We start from the raw sequence: 14480 nt of genomic DNA on the forward strand, positions 1-14480 counted from the left end.
CCTGATGGGGGTGAGGCCCGGGCCCCTGCCGCAGTCTGACAGAAAGACAGCAGGAGCGTGCGTCACAGGTGTCGGAACAAGCAATCGAGTACGGGGGTCCACGGGTAGCTACCCGGACCAAAAGCAACGGTGATATGGACGCTTATGTTGCGATTATTAGTGTCTCGATTTTATATGGCTGCTGTCACCTACCAACACAGCTAGACTACATGCCCTATACCGATAAAAATACATTTCCACTAATGCCGCTGCCGCTATGCTGCAGGTCTTAGTCTGCTCCCTGCATGACCATGTGTATGAGTCGGCGCACCGTTTGCTTTTATCTCCAATCTCTTCCCCGCAATCTCAAGGTTCTTCTTCAGTTCAGTAGTGGGTGTGCCAACACTGCTCGCGGTCACTGTGCTGTCCATGCTTCCTTTTCTGGAAAGTACACCATCCTGTCGTAGCAAGCCTTTGATGCCACCCGCCTTCCGCGCTGGAAGCTCGCCCTTTCCAGCGGTAGCGACGTAAAGTAGGTACTTCAGATTCGGTAGTGTGTGGCGGATGTCGACCGGGCGCAGACCGAGAGAGTTGGACAGGATTTCGATGTTCTTGTTGAGGAGGAAGACGCCGTACTCGAAGCGATACCTGACAACATTCTTCATGTAGAGGGGGTAAGTGCGCTGGGGGTTCTGATTGGCCTGCGTGACGGCGAGTGGGTCGTCAATGGTCGATGTCGAGCCGTGGGGCGATATTGGATACGGTAGTATGACGGAGAGATAGGGCGATAGTGAATTAACGACTTGCGCCACGTAGCCCAAAGCTGCCGAAGTAACGTCTGGATTTACCTCGTCGAATTTGGAATTGGGTAAGAGAAGGCCGCGTATCGTGAAGGCAAGCGCTTTGCCCTGAACAGGCTCGATCGGGAAGATCCTGAGGAGATCTTCGCACACCCTTCGCCGTTGGCCAGTGATATCCTCAGCAGCTTTCTCAATGAGTTCCTTACTCTCGGAACACTTTGCTCGTTCTTCATCAAGCGCGGCCTCGGCTTTCACTTGCAACTCCCGCCCGGCCTGCATCTTCTCTCGTCGATATTTGATGTTGGCTTGAAGCTCGTCCCGTCTCCGTCGCGCTGCCACCACCCTTCGCTTCTCAGCAGTCACCGCAGCCTGGACGGTGCGCAGACTTTCCTCCGTCTCGGGGACTGCCTCGACCGTGCAGATATCCTCCTTGTTCGCCGCGAGTATGCCCTCAATCTCGTCGGCGATCCGATCCCGCGTAGTCAGCGCATCCTGGATGCAGTCATCTAGTGTTGATAGTCGCATCAGCGCATCGTACGACGAAGAGGTAAGGGCCTTCCCGTCTGCATTGTTCTTCGGCGGCGCGAGAAGTTCAGGGCGCATTCGCTCCTCTACCGGCAGATCCGTAAAGCTGGTGTAGATTCCGTCCGTCATGTGGAAGAGGATGCAGTTCTGCGGCAGTGGGTGTCTGAAGCTTCCAAGCGTCCTGCCTATGAACTGCAGCGACCTGAACTGTACTGTGTAGTCCATGAGGTACTGCCAATCCTGCATCGCCTCGCTCTTCGCCCACACCCTCACAGTAAGTTTGTCGAGTCGCGTGACACCAGGGCCACAGGGTCCGAGATCGAAAAACTTGAAGTTTGGGTTCATCGCCTTTTCCGCGACCTCGGAGATGTATACCGGGTCGTCCTGGTCCTCCACATGTAAGCTGAAGAAGGTATCCGCCATGCGCCCTGCGGTAATGTCTTCCAGCTTCTTCTGGCGGAACAGCGGAGTCGCATTGGTCCACTCCATAGTCGAGCGCCGTCGCAGTCCCCTTCCATATCCGGGTCTGGTTGCCGTGTTCGGGGTAGGCTCGCGCAAGCCGCCATTGCTGCGCCGCGTGTCCTCGGGAGAGGTGAGGTCGCTCGAAGATCGCGAATGCGCCAGGCCCCTGCTCTCTCGCATCGCCAGCGCCTTGGTGGGCGACTTGAGCGTACTCGGTATAGCTTCATCGTCGATGGTCCGCCCGCGCGACTTTGGGGGTGATAGACTGAGCGTGAGGTTGCGGATGGTGATACCTTGGAGGTGTCTGAGCTTGCGATTCTGGCAGACCATCAGCGACTAAAACCCTTGTATTCTCGACGCGCATACATATGCAAGCAGCCACGGGCGCTCACGTGGTGGAGACTTGGGCTCGGCTGCCTGGGATGCCTCTCCAGCCATTACGTCGCTGATCTGGTGGGTAGGCAGGGGCAGGAGCAGGGTGTCTTCAGATGAAGTTTCATTGGGTCATTATGAGGAGTAGTATCAAGCGCTCGAGCAATCGCAATGACGCAGCGCATAGTAAAGCTTGTAAAGCTTGCTGGGTGAACGCGTGTTTGGAGTTCCCAGTTGTCGTATTGGACCAAGCGGACCTCCGCGGCCTGGCCCGTGCTTTTTGAGACTCGCAACTTTCATCCACCAACGTCGCCGGCGGCCATTGGCATCACCACCCCGCCGCCATGCCTCGATCTCTTGCCCGGCTGCGGTACAAGCCGCCACTACAGCCCATCTCTCTCGCCAGTCCCACCGCCGCCAGCCGTGTCACCCCTCAGCATGTCGCGCATATGCAAAAGCAGATCGCTGCATATGTTGAAAGGCAGTCAAATCCGCAGCACCTCCGCCTGCAGACGGTCGTAAACGAAAAGGCGAGACGACAAGCGACTGCCCAGCACGTAGTTTCGCCGGTCAAGCCCTACACTCTTCGTGACGTGGTGGACCCGGAAGGCACCGCCAAGCACGGCGAGATTATCTACATTTTCCGCAACACCAAGTCGAATCAGATCATCTACTCGCTGCAGGAACTCCTAGATGTATGAACACGTGCCAATTGCTTTGTATTTGCTAATGTTTTAGAACCACCACCTCGAACAACTTCCCTTCATTGGCAAGCACTCGAAGCCGCCCGCCCTACGTCCAGACGAATGGGTTCCCCACTGCGTCCTCACCTTCCCTACCCCCAGCCAAGGCCAGAATGCTTTCCGCAAGCTACGCGAGTTCCGCAGACTGCACGAGACTGCCTGGGACAAGACGAACCCCGAGTTCAAGCGCATGGACAAGAAGACGAGGGTCAGGAAGATCATGGACCAGCGCGCCAACACCAGCGCCGACTTGGCGGAAGTGTTGCGGATACAAGAGGCGCATGGAGCCAAGACGGCGGAAGAGCAGGCAGAGCAGGAGAAGAAGGTATCGACTTTCCTCGACAAGCGATGGGAGCAGATTGACGCCCTGGCGAATGCGGGGCTGGCCAAGGCGAAGCCCACGGATAACGTCAAGTGGCTGCAGGGCCAAATACGGTCCATGGACCACAAGCTGAAGATGAAGCACCACCAGAACGAGGCCGATCAGAAGAGCATAAAGGCTGCCAAGGAGAGCCTCGAGACCCGCCTGGGGAAGCTGCAGTACGCTCTGCGAAAAGCGGAGCAATTCAAGAACCTGCAAGAAGACCTCACCAAGAGAGCAGCGCCCGCCAACGAACTCGGCGCTGAGACGAAGTTGTATGAACTGAAACTCCAAGCCCGCACCCTGCAGGAGGCGCTCGACAACCCCGATCCTACACGTGCCGAAGCAGACCTTGAGCTGGATCGTGAGATTCTCGCAGGTCATCGCGCTGAAATTACCACCCTCGAGCAGGCTTTCGAAGCAAAGGCCCAGCTTAAAAACGGCAACCACTACATCGCCCGCTCCGTCCTGCCCAAAGCCCTCAAGACACCCCCAGTCAAGCCCTACACACTCGAAGGTGTGAGCGTGAGATGGGCCGACATTCAAGACGCCCTCTATGCAGCCGGTAAATGGCCCGCAGCCATCGAACACGAGCCTCTGGAGATCAACAAGGCGCGTGGCGAGACCTTGATGCTTTCTGCCGAGGAGTACGAGGTTGAGAAGCAGAATGAGGTTGGGAGGATTATGGATACGCTGAATCTGAGGGAGGGCGAGTATCTGGAAGAGAAGGATGGGCTGAAGAGCTCGTTGGATAGCCCGGCACTCAAGAGTGGGATTGCCATGTCGATACCGCGGGATGCTTTTAAGAGCGCGACGGTGTAGGATGGGGTGTATAGTATGTAACAAAGTATCTTGTACATGTACCTTTCGATGCTCACACATGCCAGCTTGTCTGTGAGATGCCGACGTTCAAATACGTGCGATTGATGTAGTCACTGCTGCGAGCTCCGTGGCTTCCGTTATGTATTCCCCACCACATCTCGAGAAAGGTCTTCTGGGGACGACTGCTTAGTTGTGACCGCCTGATATGGGGTGCGAGCTGGTTGCAAGATGTAATGTCCACAAGCCCTACGAGACGTTCAACCGCACCATAATCTTCGGTGTACGCGCCCTCTGAGGGCCTGGGCCTCTTGCTAGGCCTCTCGTCACCCTCTTCAGCCTTGTCTTCTTCTGTCGCTCCTCTCGCCTGTTTCTCCTCTTCGTGTCGCATCGCTTCTGCATCCATTTCTCTGAATCGCGTGTAGGGAATATACGGTACCATGCCAAACTGCGGAACGTGCGATGGGATCTCCACCTCGGCTCCCTTGCCGGTTCGTAACGCGGCCATGATCTTGTCTATGACCCTCAGCTTCCGCAGTGCATCAGTGTTGATAATGGCGTCCGAGAAGCTGTTAGCACAGGTCAGCACCCAGACGTGAACAAGCTTTTTTCGGCCGATTCTGACGGCTCTTCGCTCAGCTTACAGCCTATCGAGCGAGTTCCACCCGGGCTGTAAAGTCAAGGTCAGTATATTCGTAGTATCAATATTGTATGAAACCCACTTACTTGGAGAAAGATAACCTGTGATGCCCCGTTGATGGTCAGCCCAGTTCCACCAGCCTTGGCTTGGAAGCCGATGGGCGTCGTCCCATGCGACACCGTCTGCCACTTGTGCAAGAGGTCATCCCTCTCCTTTGTGCTCAAGACACCAGAGGAGACTGGGATTTCAACAGAGTAACGTCGGCAAAAGGCTTTGGCGATGATGATGAGTGCCTTGTAGAATCAACTCTAGATGATTATCTTCTCCTCGGGTGCTTTACCAAGATATTGTCATGAAGCTCCAGGGGCTTGTTGTATCGGGACGTGAAAACGTCATGGTTGCTCATCCTGGCCACGCGATCGAGAAAAATCTGGTGCTTTGTCCTCTTCTTGGTCTTGCCGGTCTCCTTTTCCTGAATGAATGATGCAATTGCGGCCTGCTCATCCTTCCGCTCCTGCTCTTCTTCTTTTTCCTCGATGAATTCGGCTGCATCGTCGTCGGCTACATCGGCCATGTTCACTTGGTCGTGGGCTTCGCTGTGGGCTGAACCGGACCCTGTCATCGCCAACAGGGCCAGCTTCTCTGGTTCCGTCTCCATGAGCCAGATCATCATTTGCTGAGAGAACCTTGCGCTTTGTGTGTCTGTCTCGTCAATGTCGGCCCAACCCGGGAGACATTTAGCCTCATTGCTGTCTTCTTCTCCGAGCTCCATGGCTTTGATCTTGGTGGCGACTACCGCTTCGACAAACATGTTGCGGGCGTTCTTCAGATCGATAGGTCTTTTGTGCGTTGCTGCCTTTTGCTTCTCGGTATATTCCGCGAGAACAGGGAAGCCTGATTCCTGCTCCATCCTCGTACAAAAGCCCATGGCGGACTGCAGATCCTTCTCGTCGACCGCGAGCTCTTCCTTGCTTATCCTGGCAAGCCTAACGAAGCCTCGATGAGCCAGAGAGTCCGCTGCAACCTTGCCTCTGATATCCTGAAGGTCGTCGGCTCCTCGTGTTGTACGCCCTTCAAGTCGAACATAACTCAAGCAGCTTGTTGCACCGGGGCGCGAAGATGGCCTTGCCGCTCATCTTGGCCACTGGATTGAGAAACCGTCGGTACTTGGTGACTTTCTTGTTCTTGACCTTCTCCCTTCTCCTCTTTTTCTGTTTTGATGGTGTCGTACCTACCTTTTGTTCATGTTTTCACTCTTCTTCTTCTTCTTCCTGCTATTAACAGAACTCAGCGACATCATCTATTACTCCACCAGAGAATGACAAGATACTTTGATTACCGCCTGTATGCACGCCACTGCGCGTAGATATGCATCCCGTGTTCCTGTTCAAAGAAGACATTGCTACGTATACTCTCCTTTAGTCAAGGACCAAAGACCGCGTATGCCGCAATAGCTACCTTAATAACACTTTTATAAGGACGCTGACCACATTGTCGACTTCCAAAGGCCTGATATCGGTAGTTTCATCAACGTGCGTGAGATTGTAGCCGTTAGTATGAAGTATGGTTCCTTGCGAGATGCGGTTTCCAGCAGTCGCGCGAAATTTTCACGTGCACACTTCGCTCAAGGCCATATGGGTATACCATGTGTTTTTTGGTAGTATTGTAGAGAACTGACGGCATGAATCGCTGTGCTCTGCCGCATGCAAGCGTCAAGTCGTCAAATATCCTGTGGGATTGGATAGCCCTCATGCGATCGTCAATCTCCGTGTCATCATGCTTCCCAGCGAGCTAGGTTGGAAGGTGATCGTCGCTCATCGTGATGGTCGTCAAATCACCGTCGAATGTTACCGGTGGACTCATCCAGCAGTGTCGCGGAGTCGCGAATCCTCCGCGCGAAGATCAACGCTAATCTCGAAATGCCCACTAGCGGCTTGGTCGCTTACTACGTCACAGCCTTGACCTCCCACGTGTCATCCCGCCTCCAGCTTATCAATCACTGCAATTCCAGCCGGACCGACTCCGCACCACGAGCACCACTATGTCCACATCAAAACCGTTCCCAGCGCTAAATGGCGGCTGCGTCTGCAATACCATCCGCTACAGGCTCCTTACAGCCCCGCTCTACTGCTATGCCTGCCATTGTATGGACTGCCAAAAACAGACGGGTAGCGCCTTCTACCTTAGCCTGAACATCGAACTATACAACATCGAGATCCTATCTCCAACGAAGCCTTCATTTCTGAGTCGAGAGGTCAAACCGGGCCTGGTCGATCGCTATGCCGAGTGTCCGCAATGTCATGTCCAGCTTTGGGCTAGTAACCACCTGGGTGAAGCAGTCGTTGAGCTGAGAGTTGGTACCCTGGACTTCCCGTCGCTCATGGAGCCTGATATACACATTCACGTGGAGAGTAAGCTGGACTGGGTGACTTTGCCGGAAGGCGCGAAGACGGCGCAAAGAGGCCATGATTACAAGACGTCGTGGCCCAAGAGCAGTCTGAAGAGGCTGGATATTTGCCTGAAGAGAGCGGAAGAGGTGAAAAGACGGAGGGCTTCTGCGATGAAGGAGGGTACCCATGGAACGCGCGAAGATGTGGAGACTGCGGATGGTGTCGTGGCAGTGGAGGGAAGTGGAGAGGGCGACAAGACGCCAACAGCAGGAGATGTTGGGGGCGATGAGGATGATGAGGCCGAGGAACAGAGGTTCAGAGAGACTGAGAAGGTGTTGCTGGAGCGGTTAGAGCGATTGAGTCTGAAGCTGCAAAATGAAGAAGGCACAAAGAAAGTGGCGGAGACGTGTCTTGAGGACTCGAAGAAGAGCCCATAACACGGTGCAGAAGATCTCAAGAGCTTCGAGAAACGCGCGCACCCCTCTACTCTTCACTCTATCTCGGTTCTGGTCGATATATGCACTGTATCATCTTTGCAGGTTTAAATGAAAGGTTGCGATGTGTGCGCCTGCCTTCAGGTTGTGCAGCACGTGCGCTTACGTCATGGTACTACCATGTGTCAGCCCTGTGAATCGTCGCGCGCCCACCAACACTAATTTTCGCCTTTTTGTCCTTTCCTACTGCACCTCCACCATGGCGCTTGCGATCCTTTGCGCTGTCCTTTCGCTTCTCGCTACACTGACCTGCGCGTTTACCGACGACCGTCAAGCGGGACTCCAACATGCACCCGATAAGGAGACGCGGATAGCCATCATCGGTGCAGGATTCAGCGGCGCTAGCACAGCGTACCATTTACGCGAGAATGCTCCTCCGGACCAACCACTCTCGATCACGATCTTCGAATCTAGCGAACGTATCGGCGGACGAGTGGCTTCATTCATGGTACCGGATACCCAGAACAGGACCATTCTCGAAACCGGTGCCCTCAGTTTCTTTACGGACGATATATGTATCACGCAAAGCGTTGAGAAGCTCAATTTGACTCTTGTAGACAAGACAACATGCTGGTCGCTCCTGGGATGTCTTCACAGCCCATTAAGAAGAACAGGCATTTGGAACGGCAAGACGATCGCCGGTAGGCCATTACTTGCTTTGCGGCTAAGCGAATGGTTAAATAAGCACGGTCTGCTCTGGCTTGTGAAACCAGTCATTTGGTCCAACAACATGTCCATATGGGATACCTTGCGTCTCCTCCACTGGAACGATTTGAAGCTAGACCCTGAGCTGCAGGCCTCGTGTGAGTTCGCGTCGCCATCAATTTGGAGACGTATCTACATGCGTTACGATTACGGCAGCTCGCCTGGGCTCTTCCGACGAGCAGTCCACACCACGACTGAGAAGTTTCAGCATTTTGGACGTCGGGGTCGCTTCGATAATCTTGCCAACGAATTACAGAGGGTGGGGTTAGACGACGGTACTTCGACACTCTCCGCTGCAAAATATCTGACAGGTCTTGGTATCAGCGAGCGGTACCAGTCGGAGGTCATCGAGCCATGTGTACGCGCGCGCTCCTCTCTTGATCTAACGCAGGTTAGTGCTATGGATGCGATGATGGCTTGCAGAGAGTCAAAGGAAACATCTTTAGTGGGCGGCAACATCCGGCTTGTAGGCGCAATGCTGAACGCCTCGTTAGCGGACTTGCAACTGCGAAGCGAGGTAATTGGCGTTGAACATGGCCAAGATCGGCGCTACAAAGTCTCAATTGCGGATGCATCAGATCTCGCATTAGATGAAGACCGAGAGTTTGATGTAGTCGTGCTGGCGGCCCCCGTTCATCGCAGTCCGCTACTTGACAGCCTCCAACAGCTGGGCTCGCTGCCGAAGAACCTCTTATCATCACCAAGTTATACCTCAACACACGTTACCTACTTCGCTACCGAGCATGCCTTCAAATCGAAATATCTCAACTTGGCCGTTGACGCTGACATCCCTGACCGTCTTCTGAAGACATCCGCGGAGTCCAACCTGATGTCGCTCACCAAGTGGGACGGAATGGGTTTCTACTGGGAAGACCGGTTTTGGCGCAAGAGGCCCTGGATGACACCAAGCAAGCCGGAAGACTATGAGTGTGCGAACGGCAGATTCCATTACGAAAACTTGTATCGTGTTATGACCCGTCGACACGTCTCCGATCGCGAGCTTGCTGCCATGATTGGGAAGAGCTGGGAGGGTGGTCAAAATGCTACCGATGTCGGCTTCAGCTGGGTGCATCGACAAGAATGGAACAAATCGTTCCCGAAATTCGGTGATGAGAGGGATATATTGGAAGATATTGAGGTGATGGAGGGTCTTTTCTGGCTTGGTGGTTCGGATGAGGTCATGTCTTCACTCGAGATGAGTTGTAAAATGGGGAGGAATGTGGCCTCGAAAATCATACACGCGCAGGACCGAGAAACCTCTAGGCGCGCACATGGCGAATTGTAGTTGCGATAGGTCAAAACGCGAGTGGGTATCACGAACACATCGAGTCACAGGCATTGCGCTGGTGTATCCATGTGATGCTTTACCGGCTACGTTGACTTTTTCAAGGCCTAGAGCTCATTACGAGAGGCGATATAGTCCTCACAAATACATAAACTAGGGCGTCACGGGCGCTCCTTTTCCCCCACCCCGGGAGTAGCGCAGTGAGATTGGGAAGTGAAAGAGTAGGAGGGATTCCAAGAGGGACACAACGCACGGCCTATGCCTTCAATGTATATACACAACTTCCCCTCTACCCTCCCCGATCTTAGACCCCTCGAAAAGCCAGTCGCAACACACTCCGATAGTCGCTCGCGAATATGTATTCCGCCAGGGTGGCGATTTTCTTCCTTCTCTGCCTCCTGACATCGCTTATTCAGCCATGTAGTGGTCAGAATGTGGGTATCCAGACTTCTCCGATCTTCAAGGGCTCGAACTGCGATGCTGGTCAAGAGCGCATCATTCGCCAAGCACTTTCAGACGCTGTAAGCAAGGTTTTGATCCAGTTACATGTCGGCTATGCACTAATGTTGTCCTTCCATCTTTAGGTACTTCTTGCCAATGCGGCGTTTGACAATAGCGATGAACTGCTTTCAGTCACGGGTAGTAACAACAAAATTATAAACTTCGACACCCAAGCGGCAATCGAATATTGGGGTCCACCGAGCAAGAACCTTGGATACCGACAGCGCATCTACGATACCTTCTATCGCGGTACGCAAGCGACAAGGGGACGGGGTTGGGCCGACTGGTGGTTTGAACGCTATATCGAAATGCACTGCGATGATCCTAGTGAGCCGAAACAATGCGATGAAACCACTGCTGCTTACTACATGCCTACGACAAGAGGTTCATGGACGTACGATGGGCTCAACTTTTGTCCCGCGTTCTTCACCATCCTCAAAGACCACTCAGAATTGGAGAAGGATATCTTCGCGGACGCGACTGGCCAAAAGAAGCTCAATACGAGGAACATGCGAAGCCGGGGTAAGCTATGACCTCAAATCCCCACCAGTTCCCGCTCGGTGCTTACGAGATATAGCCTGCACCGCTTTCCATGAGTTGCTACATGTGAATGACACGAAGACGGAAATTTGTCAAGGCGGATGTAAGTATTACCGCGTATAGTCATCACTTTCTACGTGCGACTAACACAATTAAGGCCACGATACTGAACAGATGATTGGTGACGAAAAGCCAGTCGCGACGTACAAGTCCGGCCGCGCCAAACTTCTGGCAGCGAGGGACGTGCAAAGTGCCGCATATACCAACGAGAACTACGTTTACTTCGCCGTCGCACGGTACATGCAAAAGACGTTCGGCACCTACCCCCCGTATCCACGTATGTGGAGCGTCACGAAGACGACAGCAGAGAACGAGGCGCTCGAGGACTTTGAACCAGGCGCCCCAAGTCGTCACAACACAGCGTTGGACTTGGAGGATGCCGACCCCAGCCGCGGTACCGGAGAAGCAGTCTCAGACAGGCTCTACGAGATGGCAATCTACCCAGAGTGGTACCAGCCTATTGTTCGGCAAGCCATCACCGAACCCGACTTTGGTAGGCTCGCCTTCTCCCACCCCAATATAGACGACGTTGTTTGCCAGACCACGAGCGAGTCTGCGCAGTACGATGATTGTGTAGCCGCCTTTGCGACGCTGGAGGGTCTCGATCGGAACAAGGTTCAGCTGGTTCACAAGAGGCCCGGCGAGAGGTGGTGGGCGAATGTGGTCACGACGTGTGCGGTTCAAGTCCACTACAAGGGCGACTGGTCAAAGTGCGAGGCTTCGCTGTCGGATGTATGGGCTCACGCTAAGGATGTCTTTGAGGGGTGCCATGGCGAGTATGGGACGGTGGGTGGCTATGTTCCTTTCGGTGTGCCGAATTGTCCTGCGACGATTGATCTCGTGTCCAGTCGTCAGTGGAGCAATCCAGATCCGTTCTAGATGGAGTCGCAGCGGGTCGAAGGTACTGGCACGAAGGTCATGGTGTCGGGATAATTGATAGTCGTATACATGATCGTGAACGTAGGAACAAAGTGTCGCAGGAGATGGTGTTGATGGTACGCGTGTTGTCTTCATGTGGTTCCCGAGGTTCTGGAAGACCAGAGACGTGGCTGCCCGACGTCATAGGGGCTCGCGCTTTCCAATGCTTGGCGTTAGCGCCGCAACGCCAACGGCAGGGCCGACCTCTGCACATCAACACTCGCAACATCCTTCTGACTTGCGACTACACGCCGTGCCCGCTCACGCCCATTCTCGATCTCCCCACCGGAATGACTGTAGTATGCCTCTCACTGTTGCGCTCGATGACACGCGCCTCGACCGAACGACACGCTCCTGCCAGTACAACCATGGCCCATAAGTCCGATGAGGCCGCGCTCGCGTCATGCCCAGGCCGTGCGAACCTGTCGCGTCCAAGCGGGAACACTACAATCATTGACTCATTATCGGGCGCGGTATAAGCCCTGGCCACGTACCTGCGTGACGTGCTGAACCAAGTTGTTGGATGGCGATGATCCGATAAACTATGACTTCTTTCGGAACAAGGAAACGGGTGAGCTCCTCAACTATGACCCGCGGCTTGAACCGGAGAAGCTGGAGAAGAGGGGTGCGAAGCTGGAGTGGTTTTCATTGGTATGAGTTCAACGCCAGGACCGTTGCCCTAGCTGGCGAGGCAATAAACAAGTCACTAATATATTCACACCCTCCATGCTACCAATTGGCTAATAAGATAACACAAGCGATTGTTACGGTAACATCAAACTGCAATGGCCTAATTGTATGAGTTGATGCTAATGATCATAGCATGCCCAGGCGTCATACAGCATACTTGCGCTTCTACGCCAACCCTTCCAATGCACCGTCTATTTGGAACAGCCCTGGAACTCACTTAGCAAGACCGAAGGCGCCCCTTCACCCACACTTGTTACATATACATATACCCTTGCTTGCAACCACACCTAATCCTTTTGGTAGTCTAATTACGTTAACCAAAACAGCCAGGTGAAGGTGAAGGCCAAGGTGACTTCGACCTTGTTGTGGCAGACACTAGTGGTGACGCTAGGGTGCATATAAGCACTCACCTCAACACTCGACTGCTCTCCATCCTCTTCCAATACTAACGTCGCAGAGCACTCAGCACAATATGGAGCCCGTCATCGAACCCCCACACCGCTATGCATTCAGCTTCGCCCTCATTGGCGTCGAGGCACCAGCTCTCCAGGGTCATACACTACTTCGCGTGCAGAATTGGAGCTCGGGCGCAGCAATCAAGGATCGACGGGTTGGCACAACAGCAGAAGCCTCATCAGAAGAGAAGACGATGGCGGACAACGACCAGAAGGATCTAGGTCTTTGGGTCGGGGTTCGACCAGCCAGGGCAGATGTGTTGCGCCAACAAGCTGCGAAGCCTGTTGGTAACGACACCGAGACACAGGCAGCTCTCGCCGTACTCAAGAACATCCCGATCAAAAAGGCTTCATCAGTAGATTCAGTCATGCGCCTCGACAGCCTTCCAATCTGGCCACTGAAGGATGGTATGACACGGGTGGTCGTCCGGTACAACTCTATACAAGCAGATCGTCTGCTATTCTACGAGCTAATCAATCGCGACCCGTTGACCAACGTAAGTTTATTCCGCTTCAATACACGCTGTAATAGACGGTCTAAACGGTTCAATCGCTTACTCTCATCAGCTATGCGAAGCACACCCCATCGAGGCTCAGGACTGCTTCTTCTTCCGTCGGTATCGAGTCGACAAGTTATCCACATGGGTTGACCGTCGAAACAAATGGACTCAGATGATCAAGGAACACCTCGCAGAACACTTCAACACGCCTCTCAAGAACGAAGGCTTCCGCCCTGCAAGGTCACATGCGCGTGTTGAGTTCCCGCTCGAGATCAGCGTGGGCGTCGACCTGCAATCGATGGCCAATGAGTACGCCGTGACGGGCGCCCCTTGGCTGCTGGACGCGATGGAGCGAGCCGTTCTGAGGTCAGAAGAAGACTTCAAGGATGCAGAGATTCCTCAACTTATCGCCATCTACCGTCTCATAGATCTGCACCACGAGTTCGAAGACGGCGACGCGAAAGAGGCTCACCGCTGGCTCACGGTATGTTTCAACCGTAATGCACGGTGTAAACATTGCTAACATTCACAGGACATGTTTCCTGGCCTAGTGAAGACCGGCACATTGACACCCGAGAACGTCTCCAAATACGCAGCATACCTCCGCGACACCGAGACCCGCGTCACTTACGGCGACATCCGCACAGGCTTGGGGGCGTACCTCTGTCTGCTAGATGACAAGACGATTGCTACAGCCACCGACTCTGCGATCGCCAAAGAGATTGCGCTGATGCGCCTTTATATGAATGAGGAAGTCCAGGGACCGCCTCCAAAGTGCACCAAGGTGAACACCAACCTAGAGCACTGGCTCAGCGACCACGTCAGGATGATGCAACGCATCGTGGACGCGCATGCCGACTCTCTCACAGGTATTGTCGACTACCACGGCACAGCCGCATGCCCCGACAACCTAAATGACCTCTGGAAGAACGCCGGAAACTCGCCTGATACCGACGGAGCCAAGTTCTTCGCCTTGCAGGCCAGCCGGTTCTTCGCCAAGGAGATGATCGCAAAGTACGATGTCACGACCAAGAACATCGAGAAATACATCAAGATGTGCAAGCAGACGCTCAAGGACCTTGCTGCCGGGGGCGACGAAGATGCTAAGGAAGAGGAATGAGATGAGGAGATGGGCTGAGATGAATGGTAAAAGAGTGGCGGACGGGGAGTAAGGGTTGACTTTGGGGCAACGACAGTATTGCAGGCTCTATTCGGCTCTGTTTCGAGGGCGATCAGCTAGT

The 14480-nt window shown here is 54.0% G+C and overlaps 7 protein-coding genes across 7 annotated transcripts; 5 read left to right on the plus strand and 2 right to left on the minus strand.

The window, feature by feature from the left end:
* Positions 1-254: 254 nt before the first annotated feature.
* On the minus strand, positions 255-2323 carry J4E84_005219 (uncharacterized protein; the record flags this gene model as incomplete). Its single annotated transcript, XM_049387816.1, has 2 exons — positions 255-2102; positions 2315-2323. 2 exons carry the CDS (start codon positions 2321-2323, stop codon positions 255-257), a joined length of 1857 nt encoding a protein of 618 aa, XP_049244794.1.
* Positions 2324-2944: 621 nt separating this feature from the next.
* On the plus strand, positions 2945-4064 carry J4E84_005220 (uncharacterized protein; the record flags this gene model as incomplete). Its single annotated transcript, XM_049387817.1, has 2 exons — positions 2945-2948; positions 2989-4064. 2 exons carry the CDS (start codon positions 2945-2947, stop codon positions 4062-4064), a joined length of 1080 nt encoding a protein of 359 aa, XP_049244795.1.
* Positions 4065-5017: 953 nt separating this feature from the next.
* On the minus strand, positions 5018-6193 carry J4E84_005221 (uncharacterized protein; the record flags this gene model as incomplete). Its single annotated transcript, XM_049387818.1, has 2 exons — positions 5018-5678; positions 6189-6193. 2 exons carry the CDS (start codon positions 6191-6193, stop codon positions 5018-5020), a joined length of 666 nt encoding a protein of 221 aa, XP_049244796.1.
* A 787-nt stretch (positions 6194-6980) lies between these two features.
* Positions 6981-7528, plus strand: J4E84_005222 (uncharacterized protein; the record flags this gene model as incomplete). The annotated part of the gene is made up of 2 exons (XM_049387819.1): positions 6981-6989; positions 7010-7528. The coding sequence occupies 2 exons, from the start codon at positions 6981-6983 to the stop codon at positions 7526-7528; spliced, it is 528 nt and encodes a 175-aa protein (XP_049244797.1).
* Positions 7529-7784: 256 nt separating this feature from the next.
* On the plus strand, positions 7785-9575 carry J4E84_005223 (uncharacterized protein; the record flags this gene model as incomplete). The annotated part of the gene is made up of 1 exon (XM_049387820.1): positions 7785-9575. One exon carries the CDS (start codon positions 7785-7787, stop codon positions 9573-9575), a length of 1791 nt encoding a protein of 596 aa, XP_049244798.1.
* Positions 9576-10464: 889 nt separating this feature from the next.
* J4E84_005224 (uncharacterized protein) lies at positions 10465-11555 on the plus strand (the record flags this gene model as incomplete). The annotated part of the gene is made up of 3 exons (XM_049387821.1): positions 10465-10470; positions 10714-10719; positions 10791-11555. 3 exons carry the CDS (start codon positions 10465-10467, stop codon positions 11553-11555), a joined length of 777 nt encoding a protein of 258 aa, XP_049244799.1.
* A 2184-nt stretch (positions 11556-13739) lies between these two features.
* On the plus strand, positions 13740-14359 carry J4E84_005225 (uncharacterized protein; the record flags this gene model as incomplete). The annotated part of the gene is made up of 2 exons (XM_049387822.1): positions 13740-13748; positions 13772-14359. The coding sequence occupies 2 exons, from the start codon at positions 13740-13742 to the stop codon at positions 14357-14359; spliced, it is 597 nt and encodes a 198-aa protein (XP_049244800.1).
* Positions 14360-14480: the final 121 nt, after the last annotated feature.

This window comes from Alternaria hordeiaustralica, assembly GCF_023758085.1.
Source record: "Alternaria hordeiaustralica strain BMP 2776 chromosome Unknown scaffold_8, whole genome shotgun sequence".
Classification (NCBI taxonomy): Eukaryota; Fungi; Ascomycota; class Dothideomycetes; order Pleosporales; family Pleosporaceae; genus Alternaria; species Alternaria hordeiaustralica.